This window comes from Astyanax mexicanus, chromosome 8 (genome assembly GCF_023375975.1).
Source record: "Astyanax mexicanus isolate ESR-SI-001 chromosome 8, AstMex3_surface, whole genome shotgun sequence".
NCBI classification, from domain to species: domain Eukaryota; kingdom Metazoa; phylum Chordata; class Actinopteri; order Characiformes; family Acestrorhamphidae; genus Astyanax; species Astyanax mexicanus.
Genome location: NC_064415.1, coordinates 6,655,244 through 6,671,095, shown reverse-complemented (window position 1 = coordinate 6,671,095; position 15,852 = coordinate 6,655,244). Strand labels below are relative to the sequence as shown.

Sequence of the window (15,852 nt, the reverse complement as noted above, 5' to 3'; positions counted from 1 at the left end):
GGTGTCGTACTGAATCAGGTGTAAATGATAGAGATTATTAAAACTTGTGTGTAGTGAGTAAATATGAAGTGATTAGGTTGGTGTGGGCTATTGTAATGCAGGTGTCATGTGCGGCTGCTGTAATGATTAAATGGCAAATTCTGTAGTTAGGAACTTTACTTACATTGTATCTAACTTGTATTATTTATTCTCACAGATGACAGCCACACTCCCCTGGATATCTTTAAAATGTACTTTCCAGAGGATGCTCTGGCAGCCTGCTCAAGGAACAACCTGGACAATTTACACTAGAAAAGAGCTACTTTCCTACAGACCAGATTCTCTTATTACTCTGTAATGTCACTGACTTTCCTCCTATGGGAAAATTTTGAGCCAAAAAATGCCCGCTGTATGAAAACGGTATGAAGTATTGTTCCAAAAAGCACAAGCAACGTAATTCAGTTATGTGGTTGTAATGTGAAAGCTGTAGGAGGAGCAGCATATAGAAAAACGCAAACAGAATAATAATAAGAAGAAGTAGCACTGATTAGCATAGTGGTGGTAAATGAGGTGTTAGTGGGTGCTGGTACGAGTGGATTAGACACAGCAGTGCTGCTGGAGTTTTTAAACACACCAGCAGCTCTGAAAGGGCTGGTTAATAAGCTGATTATTTGATTTCAGTTAGTTGGAAGCAGGGAAAGGACTAAATGTGCAGTGCAGGGGGCGGCAGGACCAGGATTGAGAGGTTCAAGCTGCCAATGTTGGTTTCTTGTGGAGTTCAAATTCCAGCTATCGATTAATTTTGTAATCGAGTACTCTACTGAAAAATCGATTTGATTAATCGAGTAATCGGATAAAACATTTTTGCTTGCTTAAAGAGCAATTAAAAAGACACAAGAGAAAACAAGTCATTTCACTTATTAATGAATGACCAATTCGGTTTCCTTGTTTAGAAAAGTTATATATTTAAATTCACAACATACATTTCCAAATTGCAAATACAAATAAATAAAACACAATAAAGAAATAAATACCACAAGTAAAAATACAAGTTACTTACATTACTTTTAAATTAGGATTCCTTGTAAGTATCAAATATAGGGTATTAATCAATAAAAAAGGCGGAAACATTGTCTTTGTGTTTTGCATCTTAGCTTCTGAACAGCAGAGACGTTGCCAGGTCTGCCAGTGTAGGATAAGCTCGCTGCATTCTTTTACCACCAAGCCGGTTCTCCAAAATATACCAGGACCTGTGGAATAATTGTGACAACAGAAGTATTAAAAATGTTGCTTTTTAGTTTATTTACATTTTGGTTTGTGCATTGGGGCACATTAGGCACTAGTGGTAATTAATATTTTATCCAATAATATTTCATTCAATAAATAAGAGACAAACACTGACCTATATCAACCAAGAAATCAAGCATATTGTTAACAGCTAACTTTAACATGTATTTAACATGTTTATATTCTGAACTCCTCAGCGCTGTGTTTACTGTTTACATAAAGCCTATATTAAGTTCAGAACTTGTCTCGGTTCTAATAATTATTACCCACACATTAGACAGTTTTCCTAGTAATCAGTACTCCACAGGGCAGTCGTTATGTTAAGGTACATTAATGTTAATCTCATTGATTTATTATAAGTTATATTTAACTGGTCTCTCAGCGTCCTCGCGTCTCGTCAGCTGAGATGGTGCAATTACACATTCTCACCAGAAAGGTCTCCAAATCCCCAAATCTCAGAAAATTGCACGCTGTCTTTTTATGTGATAGTGAAAGTAAAATTTGATAATTTCCTGGATTTTTTGCAGGGTGTGTGAGTGTGTGAATCGGTGTGTGTTGTGTCTGGATCTACAGTTTTGTCATTAATGTAAGTTATCCTGAGTCTCTACAATAATTCCTGTTTGAGTCAGACAGTGTGAGTATTGTTATCTTGGCTATAAAGTAGAATTACAGGATAGTTCTGTTCATTTCTCTCCAACAGAGAACCAGGAAACAAAATCTTCACACTGTAAAATGGCAGAAGCCAATGCTGATCCTGAAGATTTGGAGTGTGATTTCTGTACTGGGAGAAAACACAAAGCCGTCCAGTCCTGCCTGGTGTGTCTGGCCTCTTTCTGTGAAGCTCACCTCCAGCCTCACTACCAATCTCCAGCCTTTAAGAAGCACAAGCTGGTCAAAGCCTCCAGACGACTCCAGGAGCAGATCTGCTCTCAGCACGATAAACTGCTGGAGGTTTACTGTCGCACCGACCAGCAGTGTATCTGCATGCTGTGTACCATGGATGACCATAAAGGACATGATACAGTGTCACTTGCAGCAGAAAGATCTGAGAAACAGGTAAGTGTGTAAATTGAGTAGCTACTCCCATCTTAGTCATTTACACTGATATTCCTTATCTCATGCAAATCATATTTTTTCCTTACATTCTGTAGTTAAAATATATTACGTGGCTTACATGGGAGACACCAAAATTATGGGACCCAAAACCAGCACCTGTCCCATGACATGTGGCATTTTAATTTTTAATTATTGTGTTTTGTTGGCTGGTTTATTTGCAGAAGCAGGTGGTGGAAACACAGAGGAAATACAAGAAGAGAATCCAGGAGAGAGAGAAGGAGCTTCAGGAGTTAATAGAGGCTGTGGAGACTCACAAGGTGATTTTTAAAATAAGTAGAAGAATAAAGATCTGATTTCTCCCATTCAGGGTAATTATTTAATTATTTAACTAAAGGTGTCCTCATTTTTTAAATGCTATTTAAAGTCAAATTTGATTTAAAAAAAGGTTAGCAATATTTAGTACTTTTCGTTAGTATTAGTTCATACAATTATTTTTATTATATTATATTTTTAGTTTTAGTCATCAGTTATCAAAATTAAACAATATTTACAGGTTCATGAGATTAGAAAAGCTGCAGCATGAAGTTTGGGTTTATGCGATATTTACGTCACATCTTATACTGTGAGATTATTGGTTGGTTGCAAATAAAAAGTCTGATTATATTGTTAAATGGATTACTGATAAACTCTGATGTTCCTCAGTAATCAGATTATGAAGTGCATGTAAATCCACTTATTGATGTGAATGAACTGCTCCTAACATTCTCCTCTCTCTGTGATTCCACTACCAGCGCTCTGCTCAGACAGCAGTGGAGGACAGTGAGAAGATCTTCACTGAGATGATCCTCTCCATTGAGAGAAGACGCTCTGAGGTGAGGCAGATGATCAGAGATCAGGAGAAAGCTGCAGTGAGTCGAGCTGAAGAACGTCTGAAGAGACTGGAGCAGGAGATCACAGAGCTGAAGAGGAGAGATGCTGATCTGGAGAAGCTTTCATTCACAGAGGATCACATCCATTTCCTCCAGGTAACAGACAGTTTTTCTCCCCAAATACAAAGTTTATTTTAAGACTGGTTACACCATCTTTTTAATATGATCTATATCTGATATTAGTCTGAACAGTTTTTAAACTGAAGCTCATGCACTAAAGAGCAGAGCTTCACATGAAGTTTCAGTTTCACCAGTGACTGAAAGCTGATCTTAACAGAGAATGAGTTCCAGCTCACTTTAAAGAAGGGCAAGTAATTTGGCCACGCCCTCCTCTTTAATGTCTGTCCTTTATCTTTTTTGTTTAAACAATTTTAAGTTTTTTTTTACTTAGTGCTGCAGCAGCACCATCTATTGGCTGTGTTCAGAAATTTGATTGGATATATCTTTAAAGACAGAGCGGTTGTGATGTGTACTATTTAATTCAGTATGAACAGAGACATCAGTCCAAATGTTTATGAGGTCTGTTATCTCTCTATCACACCAATTAATCTTTCATTAACTGCTGTCGCCATTTTCCCTTATGCTCAATGTAAGTTTTGACGTAAATGTTGCATGAATTCTGATCGGTCTTGGATATTGGATATGTATCAGATTTCAATAACACAGACTTTTTTTTTCCTTTCACACTGTCTCATACATAATTAATCTGAATCATGAATGACTAATAAGATCAGATTTAGGCAAGATTTTACCTGATTTAATTCAATATAAATATGATAAAAAAATTGTTGAAGGAATTATGTTTTTTTTGTCTACATGTAGAGTTTTCAGACTCTCTCAGCTCCTCCTGGATCTTCAGCATCACCTGCTTTTACTCTCAGTCCTCTCAACACTTTTGAAGTTGTTCTGAAGTCTGTTTCTCAGCTGAGAGGAAAACTAGACGAATTCTGGAAAGAGGAATTTGAGAAGACATCAGCTGCAGGTATATTAAATAAATCACATTTTCTATGTAAATATATGAAATGATAAGTCCATAAATAGTCATTCTGCACTCAGTACCTCATAATGACAAAGTAAAAACAATTTAGGATTTTTTTAAAAGTAAAAGAGTGTGAAGAGTTTCAGAATGCACTGTAGGTTCTTCTCTAAATCCTGATGAAGTGGTCAGTAGTTTCTGGACTGAAGTGGTTGAGACTGTATATAAGGTGTGACTTTATTGTGATTGAAAGTCCAGGTAGGGTAGATTAAGACTCTACATCTACATGGAGAGAAAATCCAGTATTAGATTATTTTAATGTTGTAGTAAATGTACAGAGGGAACAGAAGCTCAGTGATGCTGTGTAGTAACTGTGTACATTTTCCTGTAGTGAAGAAAGTGCAGATCATTCTTCCTCCTGAACCCAAAAGCAGAGAAGACTTCCTGGAGTGTAAGTCTCTCTTTCTCTCTCTCTCTCTCTCTCTCTCTCTCTCTCTCTCTCTCTCTCTCTCTCTCTCTCTCTCTCGTTAACTCTTTCATTCTCACACACTCTCAGAAATAACACCACAATGTCCAAATACACAAAGTTTAATCTGACATTTATACGACTATATTAAATAATAAACTGTTATATTTCAACTGCTTACGTATAAACTTGATAAAAAAACACCAACATTCCTCATGAACTTTGATTTTGTGATAATGGCCTATCATAGTTTTGTATTTATTTAGATGAAACACAAAACTATTTTTTTATGATAAAATCAATGAACATTTTACTACAAATCTGCACTTATTATATAACTCAATCGATTTTCTGTATAATGGATTAAAAAATTAGTATATTTTCTGAATTAGTGACTGTACTGAATCTCTGTGCAATAGTGAGCACTTGTATCCAGGCTGTTTCAGAGGCAAAGTGAACATGGAAAATTTTAAAATGCCCCAATCAAACACCAAACAACAAAGAACAGTAATTTTAAAGTGCATCTACAAGCATAACCAAAAAAACATTCAGAAATGTATTGTTTCTCTGAGATTTGTGACTAAACTGCAAACTTTCACCAATCTTTCCCCAAATATAGTCTCTGATCATCTTCTTTATTCATACTGATAAACTTCTTTATTTATACTGATAAAATCCTTTATTTATACTGTAAAGTTCTATACAATTCTGGACAGTTCTGAAAACTTCTTGATAGTTCTCACAGTTCCAGAAGCTTCTGGAAGTCTTTAGTATACTCAGCACTTTATATTTTTTAAAATCTCCTTGAATCCTTGAAAATGTCTGGGGAATAAAAACCTTTTTATTTTTTTTTAAGAATTAGGAAAACACACTTAACACCAGAGATTAAAAATATACATAAAATTGTTATGTTGTGTAATTGAATAATAATGAAAATAAATCTTTTTTTTAACATAATCATTTTTCATAGATGCTTCCAGTATGTTCTCTGGTTATTTCAGTTTTAGGGGCTGTTTTTAGATAATTTTCTAAAAGCTGATGGGTTTTCTCTCTCTTTCAGATTCCTGTCAGCTCACACTGGATCCAAACACAGCTTTTAAATACCTCCTCCTGTCTGAGAGGAACACAGTGGTGACCTGCAGCAACACAGTCCAGCCATATCCTGACCATCCAGACAGATTTGATGGATGGGCTCAGGTTCTGTGTAGAGAGAGTGTGAGTGGACGCTGCTACTGGGAGGTTGAGTGGAGAGGAGATGGAGGGGTTGATATAGCAGTGTCTTATAAAAGCATCTCCAGGAAGGGAGGCAGGGAGTGTGGGTTTGGATGTAATGATCAGTCTTGGAAATTGTTCTCTAATTCCTCCAGATACACATTCAGTTACAATAACAGAGAAACTGTAATCTCCGGAGTGCCCGTCTCCTCTAGAATAGGAGTGTATGTGGATCACAGGGCAGGAACTCTGTCCTTCTACAGCATCTCTGATACCATGACCCTCATCCACAGAGTCCAGACCACCTTCACTCAGCCGCTCTACGCTGGGTTTGGGTTGAGCTCCAACTCATCAGTAAATCTTTTACTTTCAGCAAAATAGATGAACATGCAGAACAAAGAGAAGAGCTGGATGAGATCAGATAAGAACTGCAGAATCTAGACTGTAGAACTGATCAAATAAAGTTATAATAGTGCTGGGAGATATTGTTAATATAAATAATCATAATTCTGAACGGTAATTACGTCTGTCCCAGATTAGAACTGCAGGTACATTTCCTGTATGGAAAGATTTATTCAGATTTAGCGTTAAATAGTTTAAACCGTTTATATCATTAACAGAGCTCACAGTAACAGAGTTCATATTTTAAACTTCATATTACAGAATTTTATTAATTTTTAACACATTATCATTTATTATAAACTGAATGAAAGATCACAATAAAATGTTTAAATTATTGTACTGTTGTTTTATCCTCAACATTTTTGTATTTAAACAAAGAGAGAGGAATCTGTGTGTTAATGCTTTAACTTTAATTTTACAATTAATGTAATATCAAAAGGAAAGAACAGAATATATACAACATATAGTCAAATATAATATAAAATATACATTTAACTTACTGTACACTACACACATTAACTTAAAAATTGAACACACAGTTTTACAATATTGCACTGTTGATTGTAGCTTAAATTTACTATATTTATCATCGCTGTCACATAAAAACATTATATCTCTAAAGTAGCAACTTTACATTTCTATTTGCCCTTTAATCAGGAAATATTGACACAGTATGAAGATAAAGTATAAACATAAGATACAGTAAACATAAGGTGTTTGTGTTACAGCAGTTTTAAACTAATTAATCTAATATATGTGCTTCTATGTTGAGTTGATTTATTTGAGCATTTTATCATTTAACTCTACACAGTTCTCTGTATTAACTTGATTTTATTTGTAATGTACTCAGATTGTATTCCTGTAATCTTGTAATGTTGTGGGATATATCTTATAAATAATAAAGTGGAATCTGAAAGCTCAGAACAGAGGATCTAATTTGTCTAATTATTACTATTAGTTCTGGTTTTCAGAGCACTAGGAGCAGATGTCTGGGATAAATGGCTGAAGATGAAGCTGTTTTCTCATTGGTTTCTTTTGCAGCATTGAGCCTAGCATTCTTAGACTACGCTAGAACTAGAACTGATCCAATCAGGGTTATTATCACAACAATGGAAACAGAATATATAGAAATAAAAATAAAAATATTATAAATACATTAACTTTAACTCTTCACTCTACAACATAATTACACTGTTTTAAAATGTACTGACCAGTATCGGCGTATATAGATTTTTGATTAATCAACATCACTAAACTAATCCCTGTCAAAGGTGAGAAAAGTATCTCCATTCATTACTCTGTAGGTAGAAGTATAGATACTAGAGTTTAAAATACTTCAGTAGAAGTTGAAGCATCAACTCAAGCTTTTTACTCTTTAAGTAAAAGTATAAACGTACTGGATGTGTTCGATCCTGTGCTGCACTGATATAGATTTACACCCACAGTGATAATAAACGTACAGAATAAGTAATATAATAAACTTAGGTAATTAGAGGGTCACAGTAATTAGAAGAAGAGGAGAATTTAGCTTCAACAACAGAGTTTTAAACAGACACAACACAGAAATATGGGGGTCTTGAGGAGCTCCATTTAACTTATATCCTCCACCTTAAACAGAAGAGGAGCTGGTAAATTATCTACTTAGATTATTAATAAATATTTACAGCTCCTCATTATCTCAGTGTTTTATCTTGTTGTAGAAAAGAAAATGAAAGGTGGGCTACTCGCAGACAGGTGGAGTGAAGTTGAAAGCAAACCAAGTATTTATTACAAAGTACTGAATATTCAGGAAAACCCACACATGAAAGACCGTCTAACAGCCGTCCCAGTATAAGTTCTGACCCCCCTCTGATCTGACTCCATGTTTATACCCCAAATGACGTGAAACCTGCTAATGAGGCGTTGCTAAAATCATCTCATGTTAGTATGCATAATTTCACGTGTTAGTAATCCATTTCACGTGTCTGACCGGACCAACAGTGTTTGGCCTTGACTGTATCCAGCCAGACAGTGTGGTATTGTTTCAGGAATTGGACAGCGCCGTCCTCCCTATGTGCGCGCGTCCTCCTCCCGCTTTGGTAGGTGAAGAACTTTGCACGCACAGAGAGAGAAAGGCCGCACTGTTCGTCCCGAAGTCTCCTTTGTATCAATTCAGTTCGTACAGAGTGCACTAGCTGATGATTGATGGCCGTTAGTCAGAGACATGCAGTGAACGAAATGCTTCAAGCATGAGCTACACAAGTCACACAATGGATTCCATATGTTATATGTTAATGTGTTGGTAGCGCGTGGTTAGTCCGCCATATAATAGATCCTATGTGTTAGTAAACGCCTTATGTATCATGTGGGTTAATTTGTCATACAATAGATGTGTTAGTCACATGCCCACATGCCTGATCAAACAATGTTTATCTATATGTGTAAATAATATGTATTGTGAGTATTGGTTAATCTTCTATATAAATGTGTATAAAATACACTGTGAGTAATAAAAATGATCAAATACAATGTGAGTATTGGTTAATGCATATAAAATACAAGGTTTCACACAATGATTATGTAATTATAGATACTAAGATAAGTAATCATAATTGAAAGATATTTGTCGATACACCCAAGGTAAAATAAACAGTTACTCTTCAATCTCTTATCTCTGAGTTTAGAGTACTAAACTTTTTAAATAGTGTAATTCCAGATAGCTTAACTGTGTATCATTACTTTGTGAATACATGGGGAGAGTACAAGCTAAAAATCAGTTGTGACAAAATATTGGCTTTAAATATCGGTCATCTGCCACTTGTGATCTTTAAATATCAGCATCATCATCGGCCATAAAAAAAACAAAACAATAAAGGTCGATCACTAGTCTATACGTTCCTCTATATACATACAGTACTAAGGAGTGGTTCAGAGAGAGCCGTGCCGTGAGTGGCTGTGCTGGGGGTGTGTGATGAGATGTTGGGAATTTTAAAGAAAAGCGTAAATCAGATTGTTTCACAGCATTTCTTTTGAAATGTCATAAGTTCTTAGAGTCTACTGATTTTCATGGTTCTAGCTAAAAAACTGTGACCTGCAGAGCCTTTTAAATTTTTTGTCCAAAACTTTTAAATGTATTCCTATGGGAAAAGTTTTAGCTGAAAAATGCCCGCTGTAAGAAAACAGTACGAAGTATTGTTCCAAAAGCACAAGCAACGTAATTCAGTGTAACATGAAAGCAGTAGGAGGAAACGCAAATAGAATAATACTAATAATAATTTTTCCAAGCCAAATTAATAACTCTAAATCACAGTGGATCATACCTGTCAAGTTTTAGATTTAAAAATAAGGGATATTTTCCTATGTCCGCTTAAAGCTGTCCCACCAGCCCAACGAAGGTTCAGTATCCCTTACATTTTAAGACAGGCTTACAAAAAATCTAAAATAACCACATGTGAACCACTTACACACTACAATTAGATTATCAGAATCTGAAATGTTGTGGACATTCCTACATATGTCATTCTTTTAATACAGCCAAATTAAAAACCCTTTTCTAGATATTAAAAAAAAGTTAAGATTTCATGTCATTTTTGCCATAAATGCACTCTTTTATATTATATATTTATTTATTTATTTAATAGATTTAAAATTGAACAAAGGGTGCACAAATTCTGCAAAATGAATGTAGGTGACCTAAAAATAGTATTATGAGCTTTTACTAAAAGGACATGGACCACATATATTCCATCAGTAAAAATTAGTCCTAAGTGGCCTGCACAATTAATCATTTTTAATTAATACTTCTTTCTTTTGATCACTCAACCCCTGATCAGTTAATTTCGGTCCTCTTCACATTTCTAGTTAAACTGAGTCACAAGCTGTATTTTTTTTATTTTAAAAGGTTTAATCTGAAGAAAAATCGCTGAATATCCAGATATGTTTTAACATCAGCAGCTCCGACTAGCTGCCTGAACTCACAGCGACTAGGGGCTTCATCACACTGACTCTCCTTTGCAAGCTGATTGGCTGTTTCTCATGAAAGGCGGGACTTTCTCCTTGAACCGGCTCCACGATTGGTTAGGAGACACAGCGCGGTCAGTGCCCTGTCTCCTCAATAATATATATTTTTTAACCTTAATATAATAAGGGAAATTTACGGGAAAATACTAATACGGGAGGACGGCGGGAAAGAGGAGTAAAATACGATAGTTTCCCGGCCAAAACGGGAGACTTGACAGGTATGCAGTGGATATAAGTTGCCTAGCTGGTGAACTATCTCTGTTTTGTGTGTGAAAGCTGGTTAGCTATGCTAGTGTAAATAGCTATAAATAAGATTAAATAGGCTGTTGGAATGCTGGGTTAGCATATCTAGCTACTTTATGATCAGTGTTCACAGCAGTAGCTACTTCAGACTGCATTTACTTTAAATATGATACAACCAGAAACCACTTAATATGAACTGCTCATACTACTACTACTACTACTACTACTACTACTACTACTATACACACGCACACATAGACATCAGGTGGTGCTAAAGCACCACCAACTCTGCCCTTTATTAACCAAAGTGCCCTTTTGAAACTTCGTTTTTTTTTTAAATATTATTATTATTATTATTATTATTAAGATTTTACTGAAGCCGTGTTGAAATGATCTTTTGAAAACCTGTGCGATTAAAAACGAGTGAAAACAGAATGCCCTGAAATCAGCTCACACACAAGACCTCTCTCTTCCTCTGTCACGTGACCCCGTGCGTTCGCGCAAGCATAGGCCAATCACGAAGCCGGTTCAGGAAGAAAGTCCCGCCTCTTAATAGAAACAGCCAATCAGCTCGCAGGAGAGTGGAGGATTTGTAAGGTTTTCTTTTTTAGATTCAGCAGCGGGGTGCAGCGAGCTGACGTTAAAACAGATTTGGATAAACAGCGATTTTTCTAAAAGGTAACGGAGCTTACCATGTAAACTGTTATGAGATTATTTCTGATAGCTGGTTAAAAATAAACGACTCAAAACCCACAGATCAAACCCTCTGTGAGCTTGTGATAGTCATTGTGACTTGTAGACTAGGATTACTGTAAATTATAATGAAGGAAAATTATTTTAGCTAGCTTAACTAGTTAGATAGAAGCTGGATGTAGTGGATAGACAGAATTTAGTACAATACTTCATGTAGGTAGTTTAAAGCAGTTTCTTAACCCATCCATATGATCAGCTAATAAACTCTCATTTATTGAGTTTACCTGTTCAAATCCATTAGCCCCTTAGATTTACTAATGGAATATATCTGGTCCTTTAGTAAAAGCTCATTTAACTAACAGACTAGGAGGGTTTGGGTCATCTAAAGTTTATATTAACATCTGCCAAAAATCTCTATGAAACATAAGGTTACATTCTTTTACGTAAAAGACCACCATCATAAGTACTTTTAGTCGAAAAAAGGTGGCGTGAATGTAAATATACAAATATACAACAGAATTGACATGCCAATACATAATAATAATAGTAATAATAATAATATCTGTTATATTCTTTTAAACATTAGGTGATACCTCATCAGTGTTTTTTTCCATATATTTATATATAGTTCAGACATTGGATGCATATTTTTTATCAACAGTAAATGTAAAGTGGAGTAACATGTTTAGGTTGTAAAGTGACCTTTACTTGGATGTAACTAATAATAAACAGAAGTACAAAAAGAATGGTTTATTTGTGATTAAAGGTAAATCCACAAATGTTGTTTTAAGAGACTATAAAATGGGCTTATTCAAATAAGCAGATTGCATTATACTATGTTATATTACTTTATAGATGTGTCCCCCCAATATCAAACCTGCTCCTACGTCCTTGCTAGCAGCAGTTCAGCACAGCACGCACGGAAACATATAGGCTTCCCCCCCAGTCACACCAGCCAGGTAACATACACATCAACTATGCCCTCTAAACCCAACCTGAAATCAGTTTCTTGTGCAGTAATACGTCTCATACAGCACCAAACTACTATGTATTTTATCAGTTGGTGGTGTGCTAAAAAGTGCCCTTTTCCCCCCTGAGCACTTGCCCCCCAAAATGTCTTTGCACGCAACTGAGCATTAGCATTAGCATTAGTATTAGCCTCAACTCCTTTAAAAACTCCAAGTTATAATAGAGTCTAACTACTTGTTTTTAATATTCTTATGATTTTTCAAAGAAAATTGATTCATTTTACTAAAACAGCAAAGAAAGTTTACCTTTAAATGTACATTTTTCTACATCAAACAGGTTCTAGAGAAGAGAGGAGCTAGTTAGCATTGATGCTAATGTGTGCTGAGTGGTTAGAGAGCTAACTGGAGTTTAAAAGGTTTATAACTGGAGTTTAAAAGCTTTAGAAAATGTTTCTGCAGTGCTGAATCATGTGATATAGTTCTGTCTTTATTTTAATTATTCTAAAACACTTATAAACTCAGACTTATAGCTTAAATCCTCCATAAAACCCCATTAATTTCAGTCACTTAGAAGCAATCTGATAAACACGGAAGACACTCTCCAGAGCTAATTCTCCTCTCTTCTTTTTAACCTTTTTAATTGTTAACTTTATTTCATGTAATAGAACATATCTGTTAAGAGCTTTAAAGAGAGAAACATGTCTTTTAGTCTTTTGAAATCAGTAGGTGAAGTAAAGTAGCACAGTTTTTATAGCTTTATGGGTTTTATGCTACAGAAAAAACTCCAGACAAACTAAGCTTCTTTAATATATTTACATTCTACTAAAATACATTCATTTACAATGAGAATATATGCAGCTAAAACAGGGAACAGCCTAGTGCAAAATCCCAAATTATATTATCAACATTAACATTTTAATAGCACAATATAGTCATTATAGCTTATAAAAAAAATAGTTTTTGTGCGCTATAGGACGATGTGGGCGCGGCCTAAGCTTTTGTTCTTAATGGCTTTATTATTTTCCCCTTACATTACATTAACTTTATACTTTAAGTAGTTTTGAAACCAGTACTTTTATACTTTTACTTAAAGAGTAAAAAGCTTGAGTTGATGCTTCAACTTCTACAGAAGTATTTTAACCCCTAGTATCTATACTTCTACCTACAGAGTAATGAATGGAGATACTTTTCTCACCTTTGACAGGGATTAGTTTAGTGATGTTGATTAATCAAAAACCTGAATACGCCAATACTGGTCAGTACATTTTAAAACAGTGTAATTATGTTGTAGAGTGAAGAGTTAAAGTTAATGTATTTATTATATTTTTATTTTTATTTCTATATATTGTGTTTCCATTGTTGTGATAATAAACCTGATTGGATCAGTTCTAGTTCTAGCGTAGTCTAAGAATGCTAGGTTTAATGCTGCAAAAGAAACCAATGAGAAAACAGCTTCATCTTCAGCCATTTATCCCAGACATCTGCTCCTAGTGCTCTGAAAACCAGAACTAATAGTAATAATTAGACAAATTAGATCCTCTGTTCTGAGCTTTCAGCTTCCACTTTATTATTTATAAGATATATCCCACAACATTACAAGATTACAGGAATACAATCTGAGTACATTAGAAATAAAATCAAATTAATACAGAGAACTGTGTAGAGTTAAATGATAAAATGCTCAAATAAATCAACTCAACATAGAAGCACATATATTAGATTAATTAGTTTAAAACTGCTTTAACATAAAAACCTTATGTCTACTGTATCTTATGTTCATACTTTATCTTCATACTGTGTCAATATTTCCTGATGAAAGGGCAAATAGAAATGTAAAGTTGCTACTTTGGAGATATAATGTTTTTATGTGACAGCGATGATAAATATAGTAAATTTAAGCTACAATCAACAGTTCAATATTGTAAAACTGTGTTTCATAAAGTAAGTTAATGTGTGTACTGTACAGTAAGTTAAATGTATATTTTCTACTATATTCGACTATATGTTGTATATATTTTGTTCTTTCCTTTTGATATTACATTAATTGTAAAATTAAAGTTAAAGCATTAACACACAGATTTCCTCTCTCTTTGTTTTAATATAAAAATGTTGAGGATAAAACAACAGTATAATAATTTTAACATTTTATTGTGATTTCATTCAGTTTATAATAAATGATAATGTGTTAAAAATGAATAAAATTCTGTAATATGAAGTTTAAAGTATGAACTCTGTTACTGTGAGCTCTGTTAATGATATAAACGGTTTAAACTATTTAACGCTAAATCTGAATAAATCTTTCCATACAGGAAATGTACCTGCAGTTCTAATCTGGGACAGACGTAATTACCGTTCAGAATTATGATTATTTATATTAACAATATCTCCCAGCACTATTATAACTTTATTTGATCAGTTCTACAGTCTAGATTCTGCAGTTCTTATCTGATCTCATCCAGCTCTTCTCTTTGTTCTGCATGTTCATCTATTTTGCTGAAAGTAAAAGATTTACTGATGAGTGAAGGTTTAACACAAACCCAGCGTAGAGCGGCTGAGTGAAGGTGGTCTGGACTCTGTGGATGAGGGTCATGGTATCAGAGATGCTGTAGAAGGACAGAGTTCCTGCCCTGTGATCCACATACACTCCTATTCTAGAGGAGACGGGCACTCCAGAGATTACAGTACCTCTGTTATTGTATCTGAATTTGTATCTGGAGGAATCACAGAACAAACTCCAAGACTGATCATTAAATCCAAACACACACTCCTCGCCTCCTCCCTCCCTGGAGATGCTTTTATAAGACACTGCTATACCAACCCCTCCAGCTCCTCTCCACTCAACCTCCCAGTAGCAGCGTCCACTCACACTCTCTCTACACAGAACCTCAATCCATCTATCAAATCTGTCTGGATGGTCAGGATATGGCTGGACTGTGGTGCTGCAGGTCACCACTGTGTTCCTCTCAGACAGGAGGAGGTATTTATAAGCTGTGTTTGGATCCAGTGTGAGCTGACAAGAATCTGAAAGAGAGAGAAAACCCATCAGCTTTTAGAAAATGATCTAAAAACAGCCCCTAAAACTGAAATAACCAGAGAACATACTGGAAGCATCTATGAAAAGTGTTTGATTATGTTAAAGAAAGATTTATTTTCATTATTTTTCAATTACACAACATAACAATTTTATGTATATTTTTGTTCTCAGGTGTTAAGTGTGTTTTCCTAATTCTTTAAAAAATAAAAATGTTTTTATTCCCCAGAAATTTTCAAGGATTAAAGGATTCAAGAAGATTTTATTGTCATTCGCATCACATGTGGTACATGAGGTGGAACGGAATTGTGATCTTACGATCCAGTTTACAACCAAGAGCTGTTATTAAAATAGATATATAGATAAAATAAGATAAAATAAAAGAATACAATAAAAATAGAATATACAAAATAAAGGTTTTGCTTTAGTGGTGGCACAATCATATCTGAAACTGATCTATTTTTATGAATATTTGTGAAATATAAAGTGCTGAGTATACTAAAGACTTCCAGAAGCTTCTGGAACTGTGAGAACTATCAAGAAGTTTTCAGAACTGTCCAGAATTGTGTAGAACTTTACAGTATAAATAAAGAAGATAATCAGAGACTATA

At 34.8% G+C, this 15,852-nt stretch overlaps 2 protein-coding genes across 2 annotated transcripts in view; one reads left to right on the top strand and one right to left on the bottom strand.

The window, feature by feature from the left end:
• Positions 1-15,852, bottom strand: part of LOC125803953 (tripartite motif-containing protein 16-like) — a 97,123-nt gene that overhangs the window by 79,712 nt on the left and 1,559 nt on the right. The window contains exon 4 of the mRNA XM_049482767.1: positions 15,095-15,231. Within this exon, the coding sequence (XP_049338724.1) occupies positions 15,095-15,231 (137 nt within the window). The remainder of the gene's footprint in view (positions 1-15,094; positions 15,232-15,852) is intronic.
• Positions 1,227-6,659, top strand: LOC125803817 (tripartite motif-containing protein 16-like). Its single transcript, XM_049482112.1, has 7 exons — positions 1,227-1,852; positions 1,967-2,322; positions 2,544-2,639; positions 3,114-3,347; positions 4,074-4,233; positions 4,619-4,678; positions 5,754-6,659. Exons 2-7 carry the CDS (start codon positions 1,999-2,001, stop codon positions 6,284-6,286), a joined length of 1,407 nt encoding a protein of 468 aa, XP_049338069.1. The 5' UTR covers positions 1,227-1,852; positions 1,967-1,998; the 3' UTR covers positions 6,287-6,659.

Bases quoted from the DNA above. Each gene is read 5' to 3' on its own strand.
- LOC125803817 (XM_049482112.1), top strand. From the start codon at position 1,999: ATGGCAGAAGCCAATGCTGATCCTGAAGATTTGGAGTGTGATTTCTGT. The intron at 3,348-4,073 runs GTAACAGACAGT...GTCTACATGTAG, and splicing joins ATCACATCCATTTCCTCCAG to AGTTTTCAGACTCTCTCAGC. The intron at 4,679-5,753 runs GTAAGTCTCTCT...TCTCTCTTTCAG, and splicing joins CAGAGAAGACTTCCTGGAGT to ATTCCTGTCAGCTCACACTG.